We start from the raw sequence: 27,616 nt of genomic DNA, 5'->3' as shown, positions 1-27,616 counted from the left end.
TTTAAAATTACTTTCGTATGTCTGTGCCAACATTTGATAAATTATTGATTCGTCTGTACAATACTTTACTTCAGTCGTGTGGATTGCGTGGCCTTTGATAGTTTGTCCACATAATTTTGTTTTTGTGTTTACTTCCTCGTATCATTACGCAATCATAATTAAGTTAATATAGGTGAACGGAACATTCAAACTAAACTTAGCTAGAATAAACTATAAATTACTAGTCTGCATATCATTAGCATATATTATTTTAGTACATTGTACTTGGCAGACTTAATTCCTGCAATTCTTGCGAAATTTCTGATAACCCGCATTCAGAAAAGATTGCTCATCACTGCTTTGGTTCCTCAAAAATGTCCCCTAGTTGGTCGTAGTAATGAGTGGCACTTTAACAACTTCTCAATGTTACTTTTGTCGAACTGGCAGGAATATAAAGTTCACGATTTTATTTTGAAACTGTTAACGTATCAAAATCATCAAGTATCTAAATCTCAGTAAAGATTTAAATTTTTAAATTTCTAAGCCCAATAAGTACAAAACACTGGTTCAAATTTTTGAAAGTTTAATTAATACAGCAGTTTGGTTTTTGTATATAAAAAAATTAAGTTAAAATATTTTTTTATTTATTGTTTTAATCAATGTTATATTAAATAAAATGCTAACTGCAATTCAACTGTAGAAGGCCAAGATTTCTATACAAACTCTTTTCATTTTCTGCATATTTCATCTGAAATTTTAAAAGATGTAATTAATAAAATAATCAAAATAAAAACATAAATGGCGAGAGAATTTCCTACCCGCTAACATCTATTGCTACTTGCAGAATTTAATTTGCTTCTAGTCGCATATAAATCCTTGTCATCCGGATGACTCTGGCCCACGTCGCCTTCCACCTTTTTCCCAGAACCAATTAAATTTTTGAACTAAAAAAACAAAACAAAATTTAATTAAAATATATTCATAAATGAAATGCATTCAAATAATTAGAATTTTGTTTCCTCACATTTTTCAGTTAAAGCTACTAGAATATTTTAAAATTAAATTAGACAAATTCTCACAGGAAAAATGCAAATTTGATTCTTTGCAATACATTTCTTTCATCAAGACATTAATGTGAATGATGAAAGAGATGAAAAAAATACTTTTCAGTGAAAAGTAATTAGAAAAAAATAATAATAACAACTTAATATCAATATATAAAGATGTAAAATACAGTACTCGTATAATTTTAGTAGACAAATGAAACTTTAGATATAATTGACATTTGTTATAAACAAAATAGATAAAATGAACAGTTTGCAGAGGTCGCCAACAGGTGGTCGACGGACCACTGATAGTCCAAGAGAAAATCTCGATGGTCCGTAGAGAAATTTAGACATTGATCAACTCAAGGTTATGCAAAGTATTACAAAAGATATGCAAAATGCTTGGTTGATTTTTCTCACTCATTGATTTTAGATTCGAATAAAAACCCAAGCATGAAATGACTGTTATCGATAAATAATGAATGTATATTGATTTATTGACAACAAGAAATAATGTAAGTGTGATTGTTGTCCTTCGTGGAAAAGAGCCAAGAATCCATAAACCTATTTTAAAACAAGCAGCAAACTTTCACACTAATTTGTTATAATTAAACAATTGAGTTTCATATTAATAAAGTAAAATGGAACTTTTACAATCATTATTCGTATCATATTAAAAAATTTATGGTGGTAGTCCATGGGATTCAAAATTGTGAGTTTAGTGATCTATGAGGTCAGAAAGGTTAGCAACTGCTGTAGTTTGTATTCACAACAAATTATGTTAATTGGAAATATTGCCTTAATATTTAAGGCCTTGTTCCCAATTATAGGCTTCAATCCTGCTTCTTATGTGGATGCTCAGATTCATCAGACTTTAATGAGAAATACGTTTACCCCATTCTTCAATCTAGAGATGAAGCAACAATGGCATTGTCTACTGTTTGTGAGTTGAACATATTCCTAAAGAATTATTTGTAGTAGTCTTCCAGTTGTAGTAACATCAATGTAAATAATGTGTGATGTCGGGTGTGATAAATGAAAGGTTCTCTGATATTTATGGAGAAGATTTGTTCATGGTATTCGTAGGTGCTTTACAAGAATAATGCTTTATAAGAGGATGCTATATCAAGGTTTGGCTCTATTTAAATTATTTGATAAAAGTAACTGCCATAAAATAAACGGTTCTATTTACTTAAAAAATATAAAATATCACAAATATACAAAAAACTTTGTTTTCGTTTTCCTTTTCCATTGTTTCAACCTACCAGTGGCAGTCCAAAAACAACTGTCGCTGGTATGTTGAAACGATGAAAAAGGAAATTGAAAACAAAGTTTTTTGTATATTCGTGACATTTTATATTTTTTAAATTGTAAATACCATTGGCCAAGTTTTTAAAGTTCTATTTATTTTTCATTAAGATTATTTTCTTATTTATTTTGCATTTGAACTTTTAAGTTGCTTGGTTGTCATATGCCTCAACTTTCTGAATTCAAAACTCATAGAAAGATTACAGAGAATATTTTCAAATACACTGCCATAGCAACTGTTATTTTTTAAAATCATGATTTTCGGGGGGGCGTGTCAGGACGTTGACGCTGCAAGTGACATTTTATTTTGAGAACTTTACATTTGGAATTTAAGTGAAAATTATTAGTTTGTTTAATTAAATCATTACTAAATAAGTGCAAACTAATATTATGTAATTTGAAGTTAACGAAGAAAAGTTATATTTCAAAAATAACATTATGCAAAGATCTCCAGTTAAGCGAGGAAGGCCTCCACTCATAAGATCGAGAACAGAGAACAATGAAGCCTATTCTGGTACTTCAAGCTCAAAACTCATTACGGATTATGGAATACAGTTGAACAGTAAATTGCAAGAAGAAATAAGTGAGTTTGATCAACAAACTTTATTAAGTTCAACAGGTGAGTCATCTAATGTTAAATCAAATTCGGTTACTAATTTGGCAAGTCATTTTGACACTTCTAATGCACTTTTATGGTCTAAAATATCTGAGTTAATAAATGACTCAAATGATAAACTGCTAGAACAAATGGTTTATATAAAAGAAGATATAGAAAATATACGCCACGAAATACGTGAGTTCAAGGAAAAACAGTTATACATAGAGAAGGAAATTAAAAATTTACAACAACAATTAGAAGAACAAAAAAGTGAAAATGAACTAATGCAATTCACAATAGATTCTTTAAATAACGATTATAATTATAAAAATATAATAGTATACAATTATCCTGTTGACAAATCTATATCAACATCAGAAGTATATAAGTTCATGACAGATGTACTTAATATTAAAGATATATTCCAATCCGATATAACGGAAACAAACTTATTAACAAAGAAACCCAACATAGTAGTAAGAATAATATTTAATAATAGGCAAACCCGTGATAAATTCTTCTATAATTTTATTCAAGAAAAACAACTAAGAAATACATCAAATGAATGGAAAGACATGCAAATGGCACCAGAATTAACTAAAAACTCAAGATTAAGAAGGAAAAAGTTACTCCCAATTTTCTATGAATGGCGAAAACAAAAAGATCAAGTGAAACTTCGTAACGATATATTAATGATAAACCAAGAAAAAATAACATATAGTTTAAAATCGTGTAAACTGGTTTATGTAAACAACTTTCATCCTTATAGTGTTCAAATAGATAGGAACAGCTGATACCAAGACAAACAAAAACATAATCAAATCAACAGCACTATAAAAAATAATCAAATGGTGTCCATAATAAATTGGAATGGTCAAGGAATAAAAAACAAAATGTCATCAATAGTTAGAATTTGCACTAAATATGAACCGGATATCTTAGCAATTACTGAAACTTGGGTTACTTCAAATCTATATTACAACAAAAAATTTTTCAATAATTATATAGTAGAGGCGATTCAAGCACAGAAACCAAGTGGTCCGGGCCGTCCTAGTGGAGGAGTATGTATTCTGATAAAAAAGAACTTTGGAAAAATAATTGATATAAAAAAATACAATAATTATATGATAATGCTCATTTCACCATTGAAGACTATCTTAGAAGATCAAATTAATAATTACATAACATTATTAATAGCATATATTCAGCCTGATGATTTAAATAACTTAAAAAGAAGTTTCAAAGCATTAGAAAGCTGGTTACACATTTCTCCACTNGAAGCAACAAAGTCTAAAACAAGTATCAAGAAATGAAATGAAAAAGGAACTTTTTGCATAGATGAAAGCAGTATACTTGTAGTGGATCTGGTAGCTATTTTAAGATGTCAAAGTAAATGGTGTGTGACCAGTAAATTCAATTTTCATTTATAAATTACATTTATGTTTTACTTAAAATGTTAAATAAATTTTTATTTCTCGTCAATATTTCTATAAGATATCATTTTAAATAAGCTTACAGCTTAATTTCATGAGGTAGAGTATCCTTTTGGAATTGAAGATGGAGTTCAATCTGATATGGAAAGTATACAAAAACAGCATAAAGTTTTCCTCTCTTTTTCGGACCTTTTAGAATTAAATAAGACCAATCTGAAATGAAAAATTGTATTAAGGCAAAGCCTTGTTACAGGTGTATTTTTTCTAATTATACATTAATATACATTTGTTATCTATCAATCGTTTGATATACATCGTCTTCAAAATTGTCAATTATATTACAATAACCGTTGAACAGTAAATTCTGTCATTAGTTATGTTTTAAATATTTTACTTCAAGTTACATAATCAGTAAAAAACAATTATTTAGTTTTATTTATTTACTAGCAGACCCCGCCACGCGTTGTTGTGGCTCAAAATGTATCTATTATGAATGTATAACGCTTCCCCCGTGGGGGTGGGAAATTTTTCGAAAAAATCCCTTAGTGTACATTCTCTCGATGTACCCTATTAAAACGCAATCAAAAACGCAAAAAACCGCATCTAAAATAGTATAAATAGAAGCAGAGTTCTTTACGGCAAGCCTTAATCCTGTCCATCTCCCAGGGGGGAATTGTTGAATAATTGATAACAATATCTGTAATTACAATAAATGTGTATACAATGAAAATATTCATAATAAACACAAATTAAAAACAAACAAAAAAAAAAATCTGTTGAGATATAAATTGCTCATATTTCAATTTAACTGACATATTTTATAGCTTTTTAAAAAATTAATAAAATAACTAGTGTAATAAAATCTTTCATATTTCATATAATAAAGCTGTTTACTATAAATATAGTAGAGTTATTTGCTATTAAGCATAAAAAGAAAGAAGAAACTTACCTCTAAGAAAAACCTATAAGAAATCACAAATATACAAAAATAAGTTCATTTAAAAATTAAGTTTTAGTTTAAAACATTTTCAATTTTATTAATACTGATAAGTGATGAAACATTCTAAAATAAATTTTAGTTTAACTAAAGCAATACAGTACAATCTTGGTAATCTATACATTTGTTAGTTCTACACAACCAGTAATTTGACATTAGTCAACTCTCAATTATTACTATAATTGCTGATAATTCCCACTACTTCAAACTCCATTTTCCACTAAACATGGCGTCAATTTTCCATGGTTGCTTCAATTTCCACTAAATTTATTGTGAATCCACCAACACCAATTATCAACAACAGCAGCTTGCTTGAATGACAAAATGGCAAAAAGACAACTAAAATTTATTTTAAAGGATCAACGATTAATTTCAGAACTCTAAACCACAGTAACATATGATCTATAAATATTTTTGATTAATACAATATACTAATATTGATTAATACAATATACTATTATGCAAATAATTTAATTTTAATTGGAAATTGTGTTTTTCTCTTTCCTCAGTATAACAAGTCCTAGTTCACAAGAATGTCCACACTGGATACAAGTATAATATAAGTAATTAAGGACAAGAAGCATATATCAAAACTGAATTCTCCTTATTTCCAATAAACTGACAATCTTTTTAATCTGATACTGTTCTTGTCCCAAATATGTCAGATTACCAAGATGGTACTGTATATGAAAATATTCTTATCTATCATGAGAGATGTTCATAGATTTTTAAGAATTTCATTTTACTTTACAACTTGTAAGTATAGTTGAAATGAAAGAAATTCAAGTTTTTATGTATTTGCATTTATTTAGATCAAAGTTTTAGTCAGTTCAAATTTAAAATTATTAAAAAATATTATAAATTAGCAGGGTTACCTCTACAACTCATCTTTCAATCGGTTCTACAGTCAAAAACCAAAATCATTCTCACTTATCCAAAAGNAAATAAACTTAAGTTAAACTATACAAGATAAAGTGCAAGGTTTTATATTACGGGGTATATCTCATTCATTATTTTAAAAGTATACTTTTAAACCCAAAATAAAATGACAATAAGATCGAAAAATTGGCTAACATGACTAATAGTCCATGTCACTCATAAACTGGCAAACTGAAACCCAGATCCAAGTAACAAAACTACACATATTATTAAATGGTACCTCGTACTTCAAACAGCTTAACTTTGATGCTAAATTTGACAAAAATTTACTTTGGAGTTTGAACAATGCTTCAAAGTACAATGGAGAAAGTATACTAAAAACATAAACACAATCTGTTGTGCATCCAAGCCATCTCCCGCTCGTGTTACGCTATATATTTTCAGTGCATTTTTCACTTTATTTTTGGTGTGTTTGGTTATATATATTGTGTATTATTCATTGATTTTTAACAATTTCTTCTTGCAACTTTTCTTTGTTGACAGCTTTTTGGGTGCCCCATACATTTTGTATCCTTCATTTCAAGACTTCCAAAACAGAGCTTTTTAAATCAATTTAATATGTAATTTTGGAGTATCTTCCCCATACACATTACAAATTTTTCTACTGTTTGTATGGCATTATATCCTTTCTGAAACCCATAAAGCATAATATGCCTGATATGCTTTTTATCTGAAGACATTTCAACTTGATTTTATTCAAATAAAATGTGAAGTAAAAAGTTAAAATAAGCTTCTAAACAAAGAATACAATCTCACGTGTGTTAAATTTCACAATTATTATAATTAAATCACACATCTATATTAAGTAATGACAGCTGTTAAAAATATGCAAAAATTTTCTGTTCAACCTAATATAACTTTTTCATATTAACTGTGACATCTGAGAAGTATATGGAAGCAACAAAGTCTAAGACAAGTATCAAGAAATGAAATGAAAAAGGAACTTTTTGCATAGATGAAAGCAGTATACTTGTAGTGGATCTGGTGGCTATTTTAAGATGTCAAAGTAAATGATGTGTGACCAGTAAATTCAATTTTCATTTTATTACTCAGTATTTACATATTTTATTTATTATTTTCATGTTTTAATTTGTTATTTTTTCCCTAAATTAATTTAATTTTTATCAAAATGAGTATTGCTTAGGATCTGTGAATGGATTAATTCATTTTCCATTATTTCTAAAGGGACAAAATTGATTTGGACTTCAAATGATTCAGAGTTCAAATGGCCTCGTGAAACGAATTAAATTTGAAGTACAAGGCACCACTGTACTTGACATAGGTTATTTCCATGTTACAGATATATTTACCGAGAAACTTTCCTCACGATTAAAAAGTCTAAATCCATAATACTGGACATCACTCACTTGTTCACCGACTTTGTCAAAAGAATCCATTGATGGTAATTTTGAAGTAACTTTTAAAGAAATTTCCTTCAACTTTTCACCTATAAAAATTTTATTAATAATGAATTACAATTTTGCTTAATATAAACATAATATTTAAATATACAATTCTACAATAAATTAAAGCTAATTTTTAATAATAAAGTTTAAAAATAATATATATTTTTCATTTTACTTCAGAACTGATTAATTTATTGACTAATTAGTTAACGATCGATCAGTTATATCCTCGTGTTGCGACCAACCACAGTTGTCTGATATGGCAAGCCCAACCTGCAATAGGAAGCATGCAACTGACTGGCATGTGATGAGAAATGGTCATTATTAAACAACGGCTGGAAGTAATCTAGTATCTCAATTCTTACGATAAATACTTTCAAGCTATATACTCGGTTTTCTAATTTTTCATTCTAATAAAAAGTTTGAACTGGATTTATGTTTGAAGAGCTTCCTTAATAAATGTTATTAATTATTAATGAAAAGACAGTTGTGGACTAACAGAACTAAATTACCACTGTCAAGAAATCTAGTTTGAACTCTACTTCTACTGGCTGTAGCTGAACCAACCAGGACCATGAATCATCAACAAATCTACCTTCTCATAATAAATTTCTGTAAAATTCCTTTTACTACTTTATCATCATCAGTTGATGTGAAGCTAAAATGAAATAAAGTTTGATAATGCTATATTTTGTTGTTTACTATAGTTTTTATTTTTTCCCCACCTACATGGCCCACAACAGTTCATACGAATTCACAAATCAAGATCCAAAAATCAAACAAATGTCTTGAAAATGAGTAGTTTATCTACAACCTAGTATTAAGTTGTATTATTTAATAGCACCTGAAAATGTTTTTAACTTTATAATTGTCTTCAGAGTTACAATGAATATGAAATCCATTAATACTTTCAAGAAAACATAAAGCTATTAAAAAACTCAATAAAGAAATAGGTTTTATTCAATGACTTTAAACACACAAAACTCAAAGCACTAAGCTTTTCTGGTTTGTTTTTTATGAATAAACAAAAACACATTCTGACAAACATTACAAACAATTCAAAAATTTAAAGTTAAATATATTATTATTTCTACAAACAAGTAGAGCATATCTAGATGTCCTCTGGAAATCTATCACTAATTTGTCCCATTAAAGAAAAACTTAAACGCACCTTTATATGCATAAATCTCTAAAAGACAATTATTTTGGAATAAAAAAAAAACATAAGTTTCTAAATGAACTTTTGATACATGTATCTGATGGAGTTTTTATGTTTAAACTAATGTGTGGTTCAAAAAATACTTTATTTTATTAACAAAATAATGATTTATAATTTGCATATTTCATCTTTACCTGCAACTTCAGTAATATCTTGACCTTTGTTTTCTTTAATCCATTTATATCCATTTTGACAAATTTCAGCAGCTTGCTTAGGATAACATATTGCTGAGGCTGCTGTCAATCCAGTGCTGGTATAGAAGACTTTTTTCATGATACCACCTTGGATTTAAAAATAAAAAAGTTTAATTTTCATAAATATAATTATAATATATGAGATATGAATCATCATTAAATACATTATTACCTCTTATCCCAAACAAAAATCCAATTAAGCCGCCAGATGTGATAGCTATGGCCCTCGGTAATGAATTATCTTTGTCTGTGATGTAATCATAACCCTCTATAAATATTAAAAAAATCAAATAAATATCCTGTTGTTAAAATAAGCAATGTTCTTTCAATTTTTGTAAGATATTTGCATTCTACATTATTTTATCAAGTCTCGCCAGGTAAAATTTGGTGCAAAGGGCAGATTGAAACATACTCTTAGAATAATCCATGATTTCCACGATCACAAGTCAGTGATATACCTCCATTTTAATGAAATAAACAAAACTTTTGCATTTTTCAGCAAATATTACTACAGAGAGAAACAAAACACCTTTTTTGCCGAGAAATAAACATAATTTTAAACAACAAACGTTTTCAGCCTAATTAATAGGCCATCTTCAGGTTGAAAACTAAAATGGAATGTAAATGTTCCATGAATAGAACATAAAAATTTAAATCAAAAATTTTTTACAAGAGAAAATAACGGAAGAATATTTAAAAATTAAAATAAAACACTAAAACAAAAATAACATAAATCTTCAATGTATTAATTCTGGTCGGAGCTTGTAGTATATTTCTTAACCAAATATTTCCATGCCGAAGGCAGGCTCTCGGAATCCCTCGCATTTAAACAGCCTTCTCTTATCTTACTTCTGTATATTTCTATTTTTTCTGCCGTCATTGCTAGAGTTGGGGAAGACAGAGGTTTGATGATTGTTGCCTCGTCCCATTTCACCTCAGATCCTTGTGCTTGCGCCATTTGTGACAAAACCGTTGAATTAGACGCTTTTCTTATGGCATATCTATGTTCCTTGANTATCAGAGCGGAGGAGAGAGCAGGGGTGTATAAGATTCCTTATGAAAACTTACAACTGGACGTTAAAAAAGATTATATCGGCGTCACCACCAGAAGCTTGGGAGTAAGGCTCAAGGAACATAGATATGCCATAAGAAAAGCGTCTAATTCAACGGTTTTGTCACAAATGGCGCAAGCACAAGGATCTGAGGTGAAATGGGACGAGGCAACAATCATCAAACCTCTGTCTTCCCCAACTCTAGCAATGACGGCAGAAAAAATAGAAATATACAGAAGTAAGATAAGAGAAGGCTGTTTAAATGCGAGGGATTCCGAGAGCCTACCTTTGGCATGGAAATATTTGGTTAAGAAATTTACTACAAACTCCGACCAGAATTAATACATTGAAGATTTATGTTATTTTTGTTTTATTGTTTTATTTTAATTTTTAAATATTCTTCCGTTATATTTTTTTTCTCTTGTAAAATTTTTGATTTAAATTTTTATGTTCTATTCATGGAACATTTACGTTCCATTTTAGTTTTCAACCTGAAGATGGCCTATTAATTAGGCTGAAAATGTTTGTTGTTTAAAATTATGTTTATTTCTAGGCAAAAAAAGGTGTTTTGTTTCTCTTTATTTAGTTGCTGAGCACTTTTGATATTATTAAAACAGAGATCAGAACTGTTATTTAATTAAAGCTACCATGATACTCAACACATGGTATTCTAACGTGTGATAGTATTTACTATTGAACACAAGACTGTGTTATTATTAAAACACTTGGCGTTTATCCACTTTATTCAGTTGATACGGGCACTTTTACATGTTTCGGGCGTATAGCCCCTCATCAGTCAACATTAAAAATGCAATGACACACGTACAGCACAAGAGTGTGATAGTATATTATCATTAAATGCTTATTTTGCATTTCTTTTCAGCAATTTTTTTTAGATAAAATCAAGAATAAATGCCAGTAGATAAGCTGAATATACTGCTTTAGGAATGATAGCACATTGTCATACAAACAGCAAAAAAAGAGTATTTTTTTTATAATGTTGAGTTGTAACTGCAAACTGAACTGCTTACAGTTCCAACTCCAAAAGAAGCTCTGCATTCTAAAAATTATTGCTTTGTATAGGACAGTGTTTTTCAACCTTCTTGAATACGCGACCCCTTTAAAAGTTAATTAAAAAATTTTGGTGACCCCATAGGGCCATATTTAAACTATATCAGTGGCTTTAAAAACTATGTATTTAATTTTCTTACTTTAAATATCAATCAAAAAACCAATTGTACTGTAAAATAAACAGGCACAGCCTTCTCACTGAAATTCTAGTTTTTTTTATTGTAGTGTACTACAAACACTTGTCTTTTTCTTTCACCCACGACCCCCTGTGTAAGGCTTTGCAACCCCCCTGAGGGTCGCGACCCACAGGTTGAATAACACTGGTATAGGATATGAATGATGTAATTTATCATAAGCTTTTAGAGCATAATAAAATCATAAGTTCTAATGTCTACTGCCAATAAATGTCTTTAAAAAAATGCACCATCTAGTTAAATGGAAGGAAATCATCTTTTACTAGGATAAAGCATGTCTTCATGTTCAGTTTAGTTCAACAAAGCAACAAAAATAAAACATTATTGATTCCTAATACTGACCATATTAATCGGATATCTGTTTAGATTTCAATTTCCATAGTCATTTTGTAATAATTATGGTGTAGATCCAGCAGACACTTATAAGTAATGATAAACTATTTTATAAATAAAATTTATTGAACTATTTGTCAATACATAATGCATTTCAACCTTTAATGGTGACCTTCAGTTGTGACAAATAATTAAATTAAAAACCAACTTATATAAAACTTTCAAATTAACAAGGTATTAAGTGTACAAAATAAAGCACACAGCTATAATAATTTAACAATTGGCACAATAGTGCAGTTATCTTATGTATATTTCTTAACGAACTTCATAGATGTAGACAAGAAATTTTAGAAAACTTGTTTCTAAGTTTTATTCAACTTCAATTTAGAATTTCAAATCTGTTTGACTATTAAATACATCTGGGATTTTCTTTGAAATAAAAAGTTGAGTATACAAAAGCATTAAAGAAGAGAGGAGACAATTGATTCTTTAATTTTGTTAAAATGCTACCACAAATCGAGAAAAACCTTTCACTGTCTGTTGATGTAAGTTCAATGGTTTTGAACACTTAGTAAAGTTTCTCTACATTTTCACTGCATTTGCATACCAACACTGACATTTTAATACCTTTTGCTTTGAAATTTACTTTTACTACTGTTTGAATATTAATTAAAATCTTTGTAACTTTGGTTCATTTTTTCTCAAACCTTTGTTCCCTAAAAATTTTCAAAAGTTTGAAGATTTGAAGGCTTCAATTGACATCCTATTTATGCCTACTAGGTTATCCCAACCTAAGTGTCTGCTGGATCTGAACCTGTACTTACAGTAGTGTGTCGTTTATCCGAAAGCCGATCAACCAAAACGTCAGTTAACTGAAAGTGTTCCAGTTGGCAAATTTAAATTTCCACTAGTGTTGGCACTAGTATTGGCACTACAATATTTGGCTATGTCTTGGGCTACTCCAATATTATTTTTGTTGGTATGCATGTTTTAGCTGGCATCACTGGCACGACCATATTGTATCGTTAAAAATTATTTCTTTATTCTGCACAAACAAAATAAACATATTGAAAAATATAAAAACAAAAAAATTATATTTCAGAAGTTAATCTAATATCAAAAATGTTCCGATTCATACATGTCGAGAGGGTATTTAAGGATGTACCAGTATTTGAACGAGGCTTTTTTTCCCATTGTGTGCTATATTCTAGGACCTTGCATCATGCGTGGTGTGTTTTGCTTCAGCTCGTCGGAGAATATAGCGCAAGCGGCTGACATCTCCAGATAAACCTAAGAAAAAGAAAGAGTTTTGTGTGGTGTTTTTCTGAAGACTGTGTGTCTGAACGTGTGTCATGCTGAATCAGAACATTTTTGATATTAGATTAACTTCTGAAATATAATTTTTTTTGTTTTTATTTTTTCAATATATTTATTTTGTTTGTACAAAATAAAGAAACAATTTTTAACGATACAATAGCCACGATTATTATTTAAAAAAATTTAAATTACGCTTAACATGGATGAAAATTCAATGCAAAGCGACACACAACAGAGAAAAATTTCAACATAAATAGGTTAATATATTTTTTTGTACATAATCGGTTATCCGAACAACCCCAGTCCCAAATTGATTCGGATAAACGACACTCTACTGTATTAGAAAGTGGCTGAGAAAATAGGAACCTAAATGAATACCTGATTAATAAGTCAAAATCAATAAAAGTCTAATCAGCCACCCAAGAAAAAGAATAATTTTTTTTTAAAATAAATTTTAAAAATATTTGATTTGGGAAATTTTAAATCGTTCACTATTCACCTGACTTAGTGCCTTTTGATTTTTATATATTCAGATCATTATATAAAACCATTTAAAAAAGTAAAAAATTTTAAAGTTTGAAAAATTGAAATGTGATATAAAATCGTTGTTTGAGTCAAAACAAAAAAAAATTTTATGTTGATGAAATCAATAAACTTGTAGAATATTGGAAGAAAGTAATTGCAAATTACATTGCTGACTGAATAAATATATTTATTTAGTACTCGATCAAACAAATGTGACCCCACTAAAACAAATTTTCAATTAATAATATATTTTTATTTTGTGTCATTCATAAAAATTATTTATGATAAGAATAAAAAAGATGAAAATGTTGCCGACACCTCTGATCAAGATCAACAAAAGAGCTCGGATGACAATACTTTGTAAGAAGAAAATGCCCTCGCTTAACTAAAATTAATATTAATTTATAATACAGTATTTTTAAGTTAGTTAATTGTTAATTGGATAAAAATTATCAATTGCTTTAATAAACATATTTCTCTTAGTAACGATAAAGAATAGTATACTTTTGTTAACTTTTGGAACCTAATCCTATTTGTATAGCGTGGATTCTCACATAAAACAACACTTTTTTGGAACATAACTAATGTATTATACAAAGGATACCTTTAATTATTTATTATAGAACATTAACTGAATAAATACAATTAATAAATAATTAGATGTATCAAGACTTACGCTTCGTTTGATTAAATACATTTTTACAATTCTCCTCCACTTTGTTTGTGACATCCTGAAAAATATGTTAAAATAAATAAATACCATTTAATACTTTTTGCCTTCTTATATAGGGTGATTCATATAGATCTGAAGTCAAATTTATTATTATAAATCTTAAAAGAACAAATGGAAAACGATGAGAGTTTCAGGAACTGCACCTCCACTTATGTTGAACCCATCACATCACAGTAAGTATTAGAAGTGGCCCTGCTTTTTGTCAGCATCGAAGCATTGCTGCATGCTGTTGATAATATGTCTCAATGTTACATCATCAATGTTTTTGGATCTCATTCCTAATGTTGTCCTCTAAGAAATCAATCATATGTGATTTGTTACAGTACATTTCCCAAGATAGCTCCACAAAAAGAAGTCTGGGCTGATAAGATCAACTGACCATGGGAGGTACAGATTTTTGGAGATGGTACAGTCCTCAAAAAGTTCTGGATTGTCGCCATTGACTCCTGTTATATGTGGCAAGTCACTTCACCTTGCTTGAAGTAATCCTGTGTCAGTTCCACACCATAAAGTTGTTCAAATTTTGTGAAAATCTGCACATATGCAATATAATGTTCAGTATTTCTGTTAGGAAAAAGGAACCAATGGATATGGCACACCAATTCCAGCACTTGATGTGTTCAACACAAGCTGAGGTACACTTCCTTTCAGTGGAAAATTTCATTGATTTCCATTCATTTGTTTAAGATTTATAATAAAAAAATTGGGTTTGGGCCTATACAAATTCCCTTGTATTATTTCATTAAGTCATTATTGATCAATATACAATTTTAACCAATTCACCATCACAAAATATCAGCACGGTGTGAGCGATATGATTACATGTATTTGTCCATAACAGATAATCCTGACTTTTAATTAAATCATCTCACATATATGAATGAGAAATAAGAAACAATGTCCAAAATCAGAAACCAAATTCCTTGTGGCATTAGAATGATATCTTACTGCATGACAAAATTGAATAACACAAATTTTTATAATAAATCAATTACTAATAATAAAATTTCCTTTTCTTTTAAAGTTGATCTCCACTTTATGACTGGTACAAATTCTCTATTATTACTATATAAAATGCCATATCCAAATTCCTCATTTTTATTGGCTATCTTTGTACAGTATTATATCATTAAAACTATATTTCCTGAAGTGTAATCCAATCTATAATAGTAAACAAGATAGTTCATTTAATAATTGTTCTCCAAAAACCAAACAGGTTATAAAAGTGGAAGTATACTGTATTTCACAAGTAAAAGAAGCCTATAAACTAACTTTTAAAGACATAAGAAAGATATAATATTTTATATGCAAAAAATAGAATACATCCATATTCAGGAATACTTAGAAGACTACCTTTTCTACATGATCTTTCTTCCTCTTGATCCTCCTCTTTTTTTTACTCCTTCCTATCCTTTTCAATTTGGATCATCTCCCAACCTTGTTTGCTTTTAACTGCTTCATAGATGTTGTGTTTTTGAGTTATCCTGCTTCTTCAAAGTGTTCTTAAAAAATCATTTCTACCTTTCTGCTGGCATAATTGTCCTTTAATTTCCAAAGCATCTTTCAATCGAAAGAAGTCAGTTTTTCAATTGAGGAGGTTTGAGTTTCTCCTAGTATAGAGGGACTGAGATTGTGTTTTCTCTTTTTCATTTCCTGATTATTGTTCATGACAATGTTTTCCTTTGGAGCAAAAGCAGAATCTTTTGTTCCATAGAAAAACATCATTGTAAACAATACTTAGAAGAACTAAACATTCCTGAAGATGAATGCGAATCCAAAAGTTCTTGATCTTAATTCTCTTATATTTTTTTAATGGTTTATTCTCCATTAAAGAAAATACAGATTGCACAAAAAGTTACTGTGCGATGAGAAATTTGTAACATTAAAATTATATGTACTGTATTGCATATGTGAACTATAAGTTATCAATTCTGTACTAGTTGACCACTTGGTATTGTGTCCACCTTACAGGTACAGTAGATCCCCCTATAAAACAGGTTCATATAGTTCAGATTCCTATATGACGGTGAAAAAATTGCAACCGTATTTGTATAAACACATTAAAAGAGACTTGTATAATTCAGTAAAACGTCATCACCGACTTGCGTCACAACAGGATTGGTCGAATCTAGACCAATAGCAGATATTGCACAAACAGTTGAGTTTAAACAAGCAGCGGACCTACTAAAAACCATTTATTATTTAACGGCCATAAAAATTATATTTATATTAATGATGTCTCTAAAGTTCAGCAAAGTTTTTGCAGAAAAATAATTTATCAGGAAGCACACGAGTGCCATTCGATGCACTGCTCCATGATGAAAACAAGCTTAAGCAATGGCGTAGTCGAATGGTGCACACTCAGTAAGTAATCCTACAATTTTTTATTTATAGCATAGTTTATATGGATTATTCCAAAAAAATTATATGTATTTTGGAAATTTTGAGTTGAATTAGTCTAGAATCAATTAATTTTATGGAAGAAAACCTTTCAAACAGCCATAGTCCGTAAACTGCATACGTGCCTTTTCACGATTGGCTCATGTATTTAAGGACTCGTAGAAAATGGATTTCATAAAAACCAGAACGTATCTACCGTGTTATAGGGGGTTGACTGAATTGTATACAATACTGTACATATAATTTTAATATCATTATAAATGTCTCACTGCATAGCAATATTTTAGACACTGTGTATATTGTTCATTTAATCACCATTTTATTTTACTTATATAAAATTTCTGGTATATTTATGTAATTTATACAAATTTTAATTTAAATTCATACATTAAATTTTAGTTTTGTGTATCATAATTTAACTTTTACCTGCATAGCATTCACATAAACAGTAACATTTTTTCTGACGTAAGAAATTCCATTCTCAAGAGATGACGGACTTCTCTTTACAACTTCGTATCCTTCTATGTCGTCCGTTGAAACGTAAACTGGTAACTGAGAGAAACAAAAACAAATTGTTTTGATTGCAAACAAATAAATTAATTTTCTGCTAGAATATTTTGCATACTTCATTTGCTTTGAGTAATTCTTTATTTTCATCGGAAACAGGTTCTTTTGCATAAACTATTACAGGAAATAGTAATTTTTGCAACATCTGTAAGAATTTTGAGATATATTAGTTTTTGAATTGTTAAAAAATTAATTAAACAATAGCAAAATAATATTTTAATATTCAAAAAGTAAAATACAACTCAAGAAAAAAAAATAAAATGTTAAAAATACATTGAAGAAATTAAACTGTCTTCACACTTGTCAGATGAATTAGTTTCTTCAATGTATTTTGAGTACATAAAATACTGCCATTTTAATTAAATTTAAAATGTAATGTATTGGCACTCCATTTTAATTTCTCGTGTTGATAAAGCTCTGATTTAATCAAACAATAAACAATGTGTCATATTTCTATCGTCATAGTTTCCGGCATTCTTTCGATGGGTCGATTCAATATAATTTCTCCATCCTGTTTGACCCCAAAATCACTTCCCTCTTTTATTTTTTCCCAACCCATTCTTCTCCTTATTCCTGGATCATCAGATTTAAAGCTTAAATTGTAAAGTTTATCTAAGTTTAAATTTAACAGATTAGCTAAATCGTTTAATTTAGACTGCATTCGACAATGGAGCTGCGATAACAAAAATAATTTGTCTAAATCCAGCAAAGAAAAATCTTATTACACAAAATTAAATCTGAAGCTAAAATTGTGTTAATTATCTTATTTTGAATCTTATTTTTAAACTAATCTGGCAAATACCATCAAAAAAATTAAATAAGTTTTGCTTTTGTCTTCAATTAAAAGAATAATTACCACGGGTATCCATGGAGGAAACAAATGGGACACTTATCCCGAGATTGAGAAAAAATTCCACTAATTTATAATCACAAAAGTTACTGAGACACGCAACCTTAAACCTTTGATCATGGGATGCTTTGTTGCAGTAGTCTACTCCCCTATACCAATGTTGATAATTCCATTTTATATGAATTCCATGTTGTACAAGTCACTTAGATTTTACAAATACATGTGCCGGGCTGTGAACGGCTCACGTATTTGTAAAATCTAAGTGACTCATACAACATGGAATTCATATAAAATGAAATTATCAACATTGTTATAGGAAGGTCAACTGTACCATATTCTACAATCTACTTGTGAAAACCCCCCAAAAAATTAAATAATTAAATAAAAATTTATTGATATATTTGTCTCAAAGCTTTGCTCCTTCTGAAAAATGTTCTGTAAATGTCCAAGATTATCACTTATCTTTATTTAATTCTTTAAAATTGAAATTTTCAACTTAACAAATTAAACTGAAATAAATCATGGTCTAATAAAACTAATTATATATCAAAACTTAAAAGAAATTAATAGACAAACTTTTGTTGTTTTAATCTAATCCATTTTAACAAAAAAAATGTTAGATTGGTGCTCTTTTTAACGCTATTTACAAAGTAATTTCTTCCTTATTCTCATGTTCACTTCTAGTGAAACGAAGATTTATAATAATGCGTGATGGCCATCTTTATTCATTTCAAAAAATAATTTTTAAAATGAGTCTTTATCATAAGTGAAGAAAAGCAGTTGAGAAAGAAATGATATTGCAAATATATTTATTTATTATACAGGACAGCACACAAAAAATTGGCCCCATACAAAATACAGTTTAGAGTTTTATTTAGTAGTAATGTACTGTACATTTGAATTACATTGGTAGAGTAAATAAACATTAATTTTAACTTAAATGTGTAAATTGTTAAAATTAAAGCTTTTTTTTTTTTTATCAGAATTTGGAAGCGGTTACCACCTGTTTCAAAGCTTTCTCTGCTTGTAAAGCATGTTGTGGAAAATGTCCTTCAGTTCGTACATGATCTCTTATAGTACGTTGGTTTTCATGTCTTCCAACATTCAAGGGTTGTTGTTGCAGCAACCCCAGAGATAAAAGTTGCATGATAAATAAGGAGAGTGGCGTGGTCATAGACCCTTACCAGTTGTCCTTTCCTGAGTAAAATCACTTTGGATTTGAGTGAGTAAATGATGAAAGGCAAGGCAAATCACTCTCTTTTTAGAAGAAAGTATAAGTGAGTTTATGTGGATCATAAAAGTATAAAATATTTTTCTTTTCATGCCAGTTTTGTGTGCACCATCCCATATTTATGCTTATTCTATTGAAAATGCTATAAATTACAATATCAAATTACACATTATCATCTACGGCTGCACTGTAGAAATGATCATCATACCAAATAAATTAATAATTAAAATATGTTATATACTAGTCTGTAATTTCCATAAAATACAATTTTAAAACTATTTTTTTTTTAATGGAAATAAGATATCATTAGTACATCAGACTATATTACATGCTATAGTGCAATTATCTGTCAGATGGTAAAAAGAATAACTTATGAATCTGCAATCTGAAATTATTGTATAATAAAGAAAATTCACACCTCTCACATTTTCCAGTGGTAATTAATAAACAAACATTTTCAGCCACATTCGGGGTTCTGCATCAGGTTAACACATTAACTGCTATCTGACGCGCTAGCAGTCGTACTAATTAGGTCTGCTCAGAGCCATACAACCGCTGGCGGTTGGAGCCAACTTTATAGATGTGCACAAGAAGCAACCACTAGGATGTAAAATGTCTTACAAAGCCAGGATAATTTAACCTTAGGTGAAACTACATTGGTTATAGAAACATCGGGTTGTCAGATGGCTCTGTACGGCCCTACTTAGTACAACTGCTGACGCATCAGATAGCGGTTAACCATTAACATGTTAACAAATTCAGGAAGTCAGACAGTGTACATGAAGCACAATGTTGAGGGAAATCAATATCCCATACAAAATGGTTCAACATGTAAAGACTGAAATAACAGAGTCTTAAGTCATCAACCAGGAGACTAACTTGGGAGTTCAGTGTGCTATAACCAACAATGTGGAAGAGCCTCAACCTCTGGACTAGTTCTTTTCCAGAACCATCTGGAAAGAACTAGCCCAGAGCAGGGCTTAAACCCGCAACCTATAATTATAATAATTTATTAAAGATTGCGAGTTCTTTCCTTCCAGATGGTTCTAAATTATTTATTAAATTATTAATTTAGATAAGAGATGGCACCTAACATCTACCTCTAGTACCAAATTACTTAGTTTCTGAAGATTCTATTAGTTCAGTTAATAAATTTTTTTTCTACTGAATTTAGGTAGTTTTAGAGTTAATTACTGTATACATCGTATATCCAATTTTTGCAGTAATTAATATTTCACAGAAATGGATCAAGACTTTATAATCATCTTGTACTTAATAAATCAAATCAATAAATTTAGGTTTCTAGATCTTTTTTTTTATATTTCAAAAAATACAAGATAGAACAATACAAAATAAAGTGCATTTCTTTATTTCAAACTTGTCATTAGATAGTGCGCAAGTCTTGTTTATCAATTGAAAGATTGGTTATGTAGATGTTGATATAAGAAAACATTTACGAAAGTGTCATGATAGTGCTTAATGATTTATTAATAGTAACACTTTTAGGTTATTTATTAATCTACAAAATATTCACTTAGATTCAGATGATAGAAACACAATACTTCCTTCTACCTGTATAAAACCTTCCAAATCTCCAGTGATACTCGTTCAAGCAAACGTTTTCGACCCTACCAGGGTCTTCATCAGGTCACCGTTATAAAAACATTTGCTTAAACGAGTATCACTGGAGATTTGGAAGGTTTTTATACAAGTAGAAGGAAGTATATTACCTCCAGTATTTGATAGGAAGTTCAGTTGTTAGAAACACAATAATAAAAAACTTATAAAACTACTTCTAGATTTAAAAAAAGGCTAATAAAATGTTATTTTTCACATTAAACTTACTTATAACTTAAATGGCTTTCCATTTCTTATATTAGAAATGAAGAGAATTAAAAATGAAATGATATAATTCGAATATTTCCAACTGTTATACCATTAATGCAAGCATATATTTATAAAGCATCCATTTACAAAATTAAGTAACTTTATGGAAAATCTGTTTCGTTATCAGGCGGAACATACTCTTGTGTTTGCCACATAAATATCAAAATGGCGTAATTATTGTCATGACCTCAGGCAGGCTAATATTAAGCCAAAAATGTTTCTTGAAAGAAAAAATTGTGCTGGAAAAGTGTGCTTAAAGGTTTGGTTAATTGAGTTATTTATGAATAAACTCATGGATTATAAACTCCTACTTGCTTACGTGGATTTGTATTTTTATTAATTTTGTACGTACAAAATTAATAAAAATACAAATCCACGTAAGCAAGTAGGAGTTTATAATCCATGAGTTTATTCATAAATAACTCAATTAACCAAACCTTTAAGCACACTTTTCCAGCACAATTTTTTCTTTCAAGAAACATTTTTGGCTTAATATTAGCCTGCCTGAGGTCATGACAATAATTACGCCATTTTGATATTTATGTGGCAAACACAAGAGTATGTTCCGCCTGATAACGAAACAGATTTTCCATAAAGTTACTTAATTTTGTAAATGGATGCTTTATAAATATATGCTTGCATTAATGGTATAACAGTTGGAAATATTCGAATTATATCATTTCATTTTTAATTCTCTTCATTTCTAATATAAGAAATGGAAAGCCATTTAAGTTATAAGTAAGTTTAATGTGAAAAATAACATTTTATTAGCCTTTTTTTAAATCTAGAAGTAGTTTTATAAGTTTTTTATTATTGTGTTTCTAACAACTGAACTTCCTATCAAATACTGGAGGTAATATACTTCCTTCTACTTGTATAAAAACCTTCCAAATCTCCAGTGATACTCGTTTAAGCAAATGTTTTTNCAATTCATAAACTGATGTATCTGAATAAAAGTAAAACAAAACCAAAGTCATAACAGAACCGAAATATGAAACACTCCAAAAATACTTTAAAAATTGCATAAATCACTTTAATTTCTAATGTTTTCAGCTGTATTTAACCAATCTTCTTCGGGATAAATTTACAAAATGAACGACAGTTGTGTTCAATAGAACAAAAAATTTAAAACATTCCAGGTTAACAGTTCAATTTATCCTGAAGAAACTGGAATGCTTTAAGTTTTTTGTTCTATTCGAATGCAACTGTCATTCGTTTTGTAAGTTTATCCTGAAGAAGGTCAGTTAAATGTTAGAAATTAGTGTTTATGCAATTTTTAAGATATTTTTGGAGTGTTTTACTATTAAGCATTGCATTTCTCGGTAGCTGAAATATGAATTTTGATACCACAATATTCTTTTTAATTTCATTTTTATTTATTTCTTTCTTTTTGACAAGGTATTTTACTATAATAATACTAGGAATTTTCTGTAAAATGAAACATACTCTGTGGCATAGAAACTAAAACTGCACAAAAAAAAAGTTTAAAACTGATCTAAATCTAAAATGAGTAATTATTTATTGAGACATTGTCACAATGTTGGGCTGCAATTTTTAATCATATTTTTAATTTATTTAAAATATATGCTCTCCATCTGAAATTAGTAGTGTCTTGCCCCTGTACACCATACTTTTCCATTAGCAATGAAGTTGTGCCAGTCATCTAACTCATTTCAGGGAAAAATTTTTCAATTGAAATAACATCATCAGTATAGAAAAATCTCAGTGATGAAATGTGAATTCTACTATACTGCATCATTCATCCATCAGTAGTGAAGGTTTTTAAAAAACAAAGATCATAATATTGGAGTACATATCAGATCAGGCACTGACATCTGTTCCCAAAAATTAAAATCCATCAGTAAATGCTTTGAATAGCGGAACATTTGGAAGTATACAAAGTAGCGATTAAAAGTGATATCATCTGATGACTTTGTTAGCCCAAAAATTGCAAATGAAGCATTGCATTTAAAATGTTTCATTTGCAAGAAGCAACTTTGGAAAGGATATTTACATTTAAAAGAATAAACAATTTGAAAAATAATTCTCAAATCTTTTTTTGTTACATCTCATATAGCATTTATTATTAAACACAAGTAAAAGTAATCAAAAATCTATCATCATCATATTCTTGTCTAAATTTATCTTTTATCATATTTGGCATTAAATTACCATAATTTTGAACTCATAGCATTATATATTATTGTTATTTATTTGGTGCAAGAGTGATCCAAGTCACTTCAGGAGAAGATTGGTCTCACCGTAGAAAAACCTTTCCTACTGATAAACCTTGTGTTTTTATACTTTGCTCTTTCTATTCTGTATTAGTATTTTTAGCTTTGTCTTCTATTAAGTGAAACTCTGCATAAGTTGGAGAGAGTTTTGTCTATGACTGAAGTTTAAAGCAACCACATAACTATTAAATGCGATTTTGTGCGTTCACAAAGAATACAAAAACAATTTTAAAATATACACTTACTGCAACAGAAAAGAGAACTAATGTCATAAAAATATCTTCCATGAAATTACATTATCAATAATGCTTACAGAACTCAAGAAAAACTGACTTGGATCACCCTTGCACTACGGTTCACAAAAAGGAATATTAAATTATACAAATTTTGAAATTTGAAAAACTTGCAATAACTATTTTAAATAATAGTATTTAACTATCTTTAAATTAAAATCTGTTTACTTCAAAATAACTTGAATTAAACTATTTTGAAATAATCTAAAAAGAGGTTTAAGATACCAGTTGCCATTTCAAGTACGATTTGTTCAATCAAAACTTTCTTAAATATTTAAATACTTTTATTAATAACAAAGATTAAACATATATGCGCAAAGGAGTATGAAAGGAATAACTGCCCTTATATAGTAAATGCAGAGAAAATATGCAGTTTAAAATAGCAGTGGCTATTATTTGAATGAAACTGATATATAAGCATTCTACTGATATGTCAGATTCATTAAGCACCATTAAAAAAATTTACTTAAATATAGAATAAATGTTATTCTTGTTTTTATCAGGCATTTCTGTAATTTTTTCATTATCTCCACTAATAGACAGCTTGGTGTAAGGTTATACTTTCATATTTTATTATGTTCATTAGATGTGCACTTTAAGGATGGACATCCAAAGCAGATTTTCCATTCGGCTACCAATATGGCAGCCAATAATGGTGAACCAAAAGCCACCAGCTTGTTTGAGAAGAAAATTAATCCAAAAGAAATGCAATTTATATCCTACTTGTGTTCTTATATAATTTTTATATTAAGTAAACTAAAATAAAAATCTACTGGAACATGAATAACTCAAATAAATCCAACCTTTATCTATCCACCAATAAATATTTAATAACTTAAAAATGTTTTTGACTGTTTTTAACGGTCTTCATCAGTTAATTGAACATTAAAATAGAACATATGGAATAAATATGAAAAATCAAAACAGAAATTGCACATGTGTAGATACAAAATAAAATGCACATGAGGATTACTTATAAATAATAAGGTAAAAATAAAAATAAAGATAACAAAAATAAGGCTGCAACAAGGAAAAAACAGAATGACCTCCAGGTATTAACGCATATTATTGTAAAAAAATTTCCACGCAGTGGATAATGTGTCTGCATCTCTATGATTAATGCAACCTGTTCACATATGCACCTTGTATATCTCTAGTCTCTCAAGATGCCTCACTGCATGTCTGTTGGTCACAGTTCTGATAATGAATGCTTGATCCCAAAAGACGTTAACCTCTTGCTGTTTGGCGAATGATGCTAGAACAGTACTATCCAGGCTGTTATAAATGGAGTATCTGTGCTCTTTGATCCTTTGTTGTAACTGCCGCATAGTTGCCCCTATAAGAACCAGGTCAGAACCAAAGCATTGGTCTTTTAAAGGTATGGAATAAAACCCCCATCAAAGAATTCTGGTTCTCTTTCTTCTTATCATTTCTTAACAATCTGTAAATTGTCAGATTACGCCAATAAACGATTTAAAGATTATTAATGTTAGCAAGATCCTTATGCATTTTGTTTAAAAATGGAAAATAATTGAGGAGAATTTGTTCACTTTGGGAGAATGCTGACATTGATTCTGGAAAGATGCAATAAACTTCTCTATCTCGCTTCTCCGGTATCCTTTTTTACAATAATATGCATTAATACCTGGAGTTCATCCTGTTTTTTCCTTGTTGTGGCCTTATTTTTATCTTATCTTTATTTTTACCTTATTATATAAGTAATCCTCATGTGCATTTTATTTTGTATCTACACATGTGCAATTCCTGTTTTCATTTTTCATATTTATTCCATACGTTCTATTTTAATGTTGTTTTTTAATGTTCAATTAACTGATGAAGACCGTTAAAAATGATCAAAAACGTTTTTAAGTTATTAAATATTTATTGCTGGATAGATAAAGGTGGGATTTATTTGAGATTTTTATATTAAATTAACTAAGAAATGTTTGTTTAAATGCACTTAATAATAATTGTAATGTACACGTATCCCTTGCTTAATGCGGGATTTGATCAATGTGCAAAAAAATTAATTGCGGCAATCTCTTTCATATACACGACAGTAGTTTTAATTTAAATGGCTTTACCAGCTGTCTTTACTTAACATAGATACCATATTTTGATTAATGTGATTTTGTTATATATGGTAGCATCAAGAGATTAATTAACCACATTAATCAAGAGATACCCATATTATCAAATCCTTAAAATACAATTTTAGCTTCTTATCTAGTTAACTAAACATTATTATTTTAACAAATTTTATTTGAAAACTTCCAAACTTAAACAATTCATTACAGTGTACTTAGAACAATGTACACTTTGCTTTTGCAATGTACACTTTGCAATTGCTTTAAACTTTCTTGTATGTAATTTTACATTTGTAAATAAAAAGCTGAATTATTTAAAAACGTAAGACACGACAAGTGGAATCTTCCGAACACGTAAGGAGATGTTCTTTATCATTAGATATTTCCATATCTAAAACTTCTGCTTCATGACATTGCCAAGATCTTTCCATCTCTCCAGATCTGCCATCATACAGCCTAACTACACCATCTAATCCAGCAGTATAAACTAGAGATAAAGCATCATCCCATAACAACTTTGAAATTCCAACATTTTGATGACGCTTCATTCTTTGCACTTGTGTAGGAATATCCCATATTTCTAACGAACCACGAAGAGTTGCAGTTGCAGCTAATGGATTAACTTGATTAAAGGCAACACTTTCAACAGCTTCGTCGTTATTATCATCCCCACACTTAAAAGTTGCTAACACTCTACCCGTATTAGAATTAATAAGTTTTGCTGTAGCATCCGTCGATCCACTCATAACCAGAATATTATCTTTATAGTAATCGACAACAGTTATACGTTCCTGATGAGGGCTCTCGGTAGCAGCATTAACTACCGAAGCATCCCTCAAGTTCCAAATCGAAACTTTTCCATTTTCATAACCGGCAACTGCTCTGTTTCCATCTACTAATATTTTCCCACATTCGTTACTGGTACCGTGACTGGGGAAAGTTTTACACTCTCCGGACGGTATGCGCCACATCCACATTTCACCTTCGCCGGTTCCGGCTAACAGTACGTTAGCGCAAGGATGCCACTGCAGCCACCGTAACTCCGACAACTCGAAATCCCATACTTTCTCGCCGTTCTCGGTTTTCCAAACTTTAACCATTCCCGACATGTCTCCGGTTGCAACGAGAGTGCCGTCGTGATTGAAACCCGTAGCAATAACGGAATCATTGTGACCGGAGCATTCAAACTGCACATCGCCAGTTACGTAATTCCAGACATATCCTTTATCATCCTCTCCTCCGGTGACACAATTCCTGCCATTATTTGGATGGAAGGCGCCACAAAAAACAGCTTGTGAATGTTTAAGGATTACTCCAGGAACTGTTACGACAGCAGCAGCAGAAGCAGCAGCAGGTGACGTCGATGCATCCCCGTCATTTGATTGGCCAGGCTGTTGATCGTCATCCGAATCTACATCTAAAATTTCTATATCTTCATCATCTGATATGAAGATGATGTCGTCATAATCATCACTATTCATATTGGGCGGCGATGGAGTATCGTTATGCATATTTACGTTTATACGACCGTCAATTAATTGAAAATATATAAATGAAGAATTAAAAATATAATAATTTCTCTTTTATATAATTAACTACTATAATTTACAACTCCACGCTTCTAACATTTGCTCACCTTCACAGTTGCCGTTATCCTCCGCTAGAAGCGCTAAAATCGGTTGTCTTCATCTTATGAATCAGAACTTGCTTTTACTGAAAAAAA

The 27,616-nt window shown here is 29.7% G+C and overlaps 2 protein-coding genes across 3 annotated transcripts; both read right to left on the bottom strand.

The window, feature by feature from the left end:
* LOC111618845 (MICOS complex subunit Mic27-like) lies at window positions 1-27,616 on the bottom strand. 2 transcript variants are annotated; one of them, XM_023360448.1, is made up of 9 exons: window positions 27,530-27,616; window positions 17,370-17,456; window positions 17,171-17,296; window positions 14,288-14,342; window positions 9,292-9,387; window positions 9,060-9,206; window positions 7,668-7,747; window positions 806-923; window positions 1-727 (listed from the first exon to the last, which is right to left on the bottom strand). In XM_023360448.1, the coding sequence occupies exons 2-9, from the start codon at window positions 17,454-17,456 to the stop codon at window positions 708-710; spliced, it is 729 nt and encodes a 242-aa protein (XP_023216216.1). In that variant the 5' UTR covers window positions 27,530-27,616; the 3' UTR covers window positions 1-707. The 2 variants fall into 2 exon arrangements, with proteins under 2 accessions (XP_023216216.1, XP_023216217.1); XM_023360449.1 differs by having other exon boundaries at window positions 3-727; window positions 798-923; window positions 27,530-27,606.
* Window positions 25,729-27,523, bottom strand: LOC111618844 (angio-associated migratory cell protein-like). The gene has a single exon (XM_023360447.1). The coding sequence runs from the start codon at window positions 27,402-27,404 to the stop codon at window positions 26,208-26,210; it is 1,197 nt and encodes a 398-aa protein (XP_023216215.1). The 5' UTR covers window positions 27,405-27,523; the 3' UTR covers window positions 25,729-26,207.

This window comes from Centruroides sculpturatus, unplaced genomic scaffold (genome assembly GCF_000671375.1).
Source record: "Centruroides sculpturatus isolate CEXI.00-Female unplaced genomic scaffold, Cexi_2.0 scaffold13, whole genome shotgun sequence".
NCBI lineage: Eukaryota > Metazoa > Arthropoda > Arachnida > Scorpiones > Buthidae > Centruroides > Centruroides sculpturatus.
Note: the sequence above shows the minus strand (reverse complement) of the source record. Positions and strands in the feature narration are given on the sequence as shown.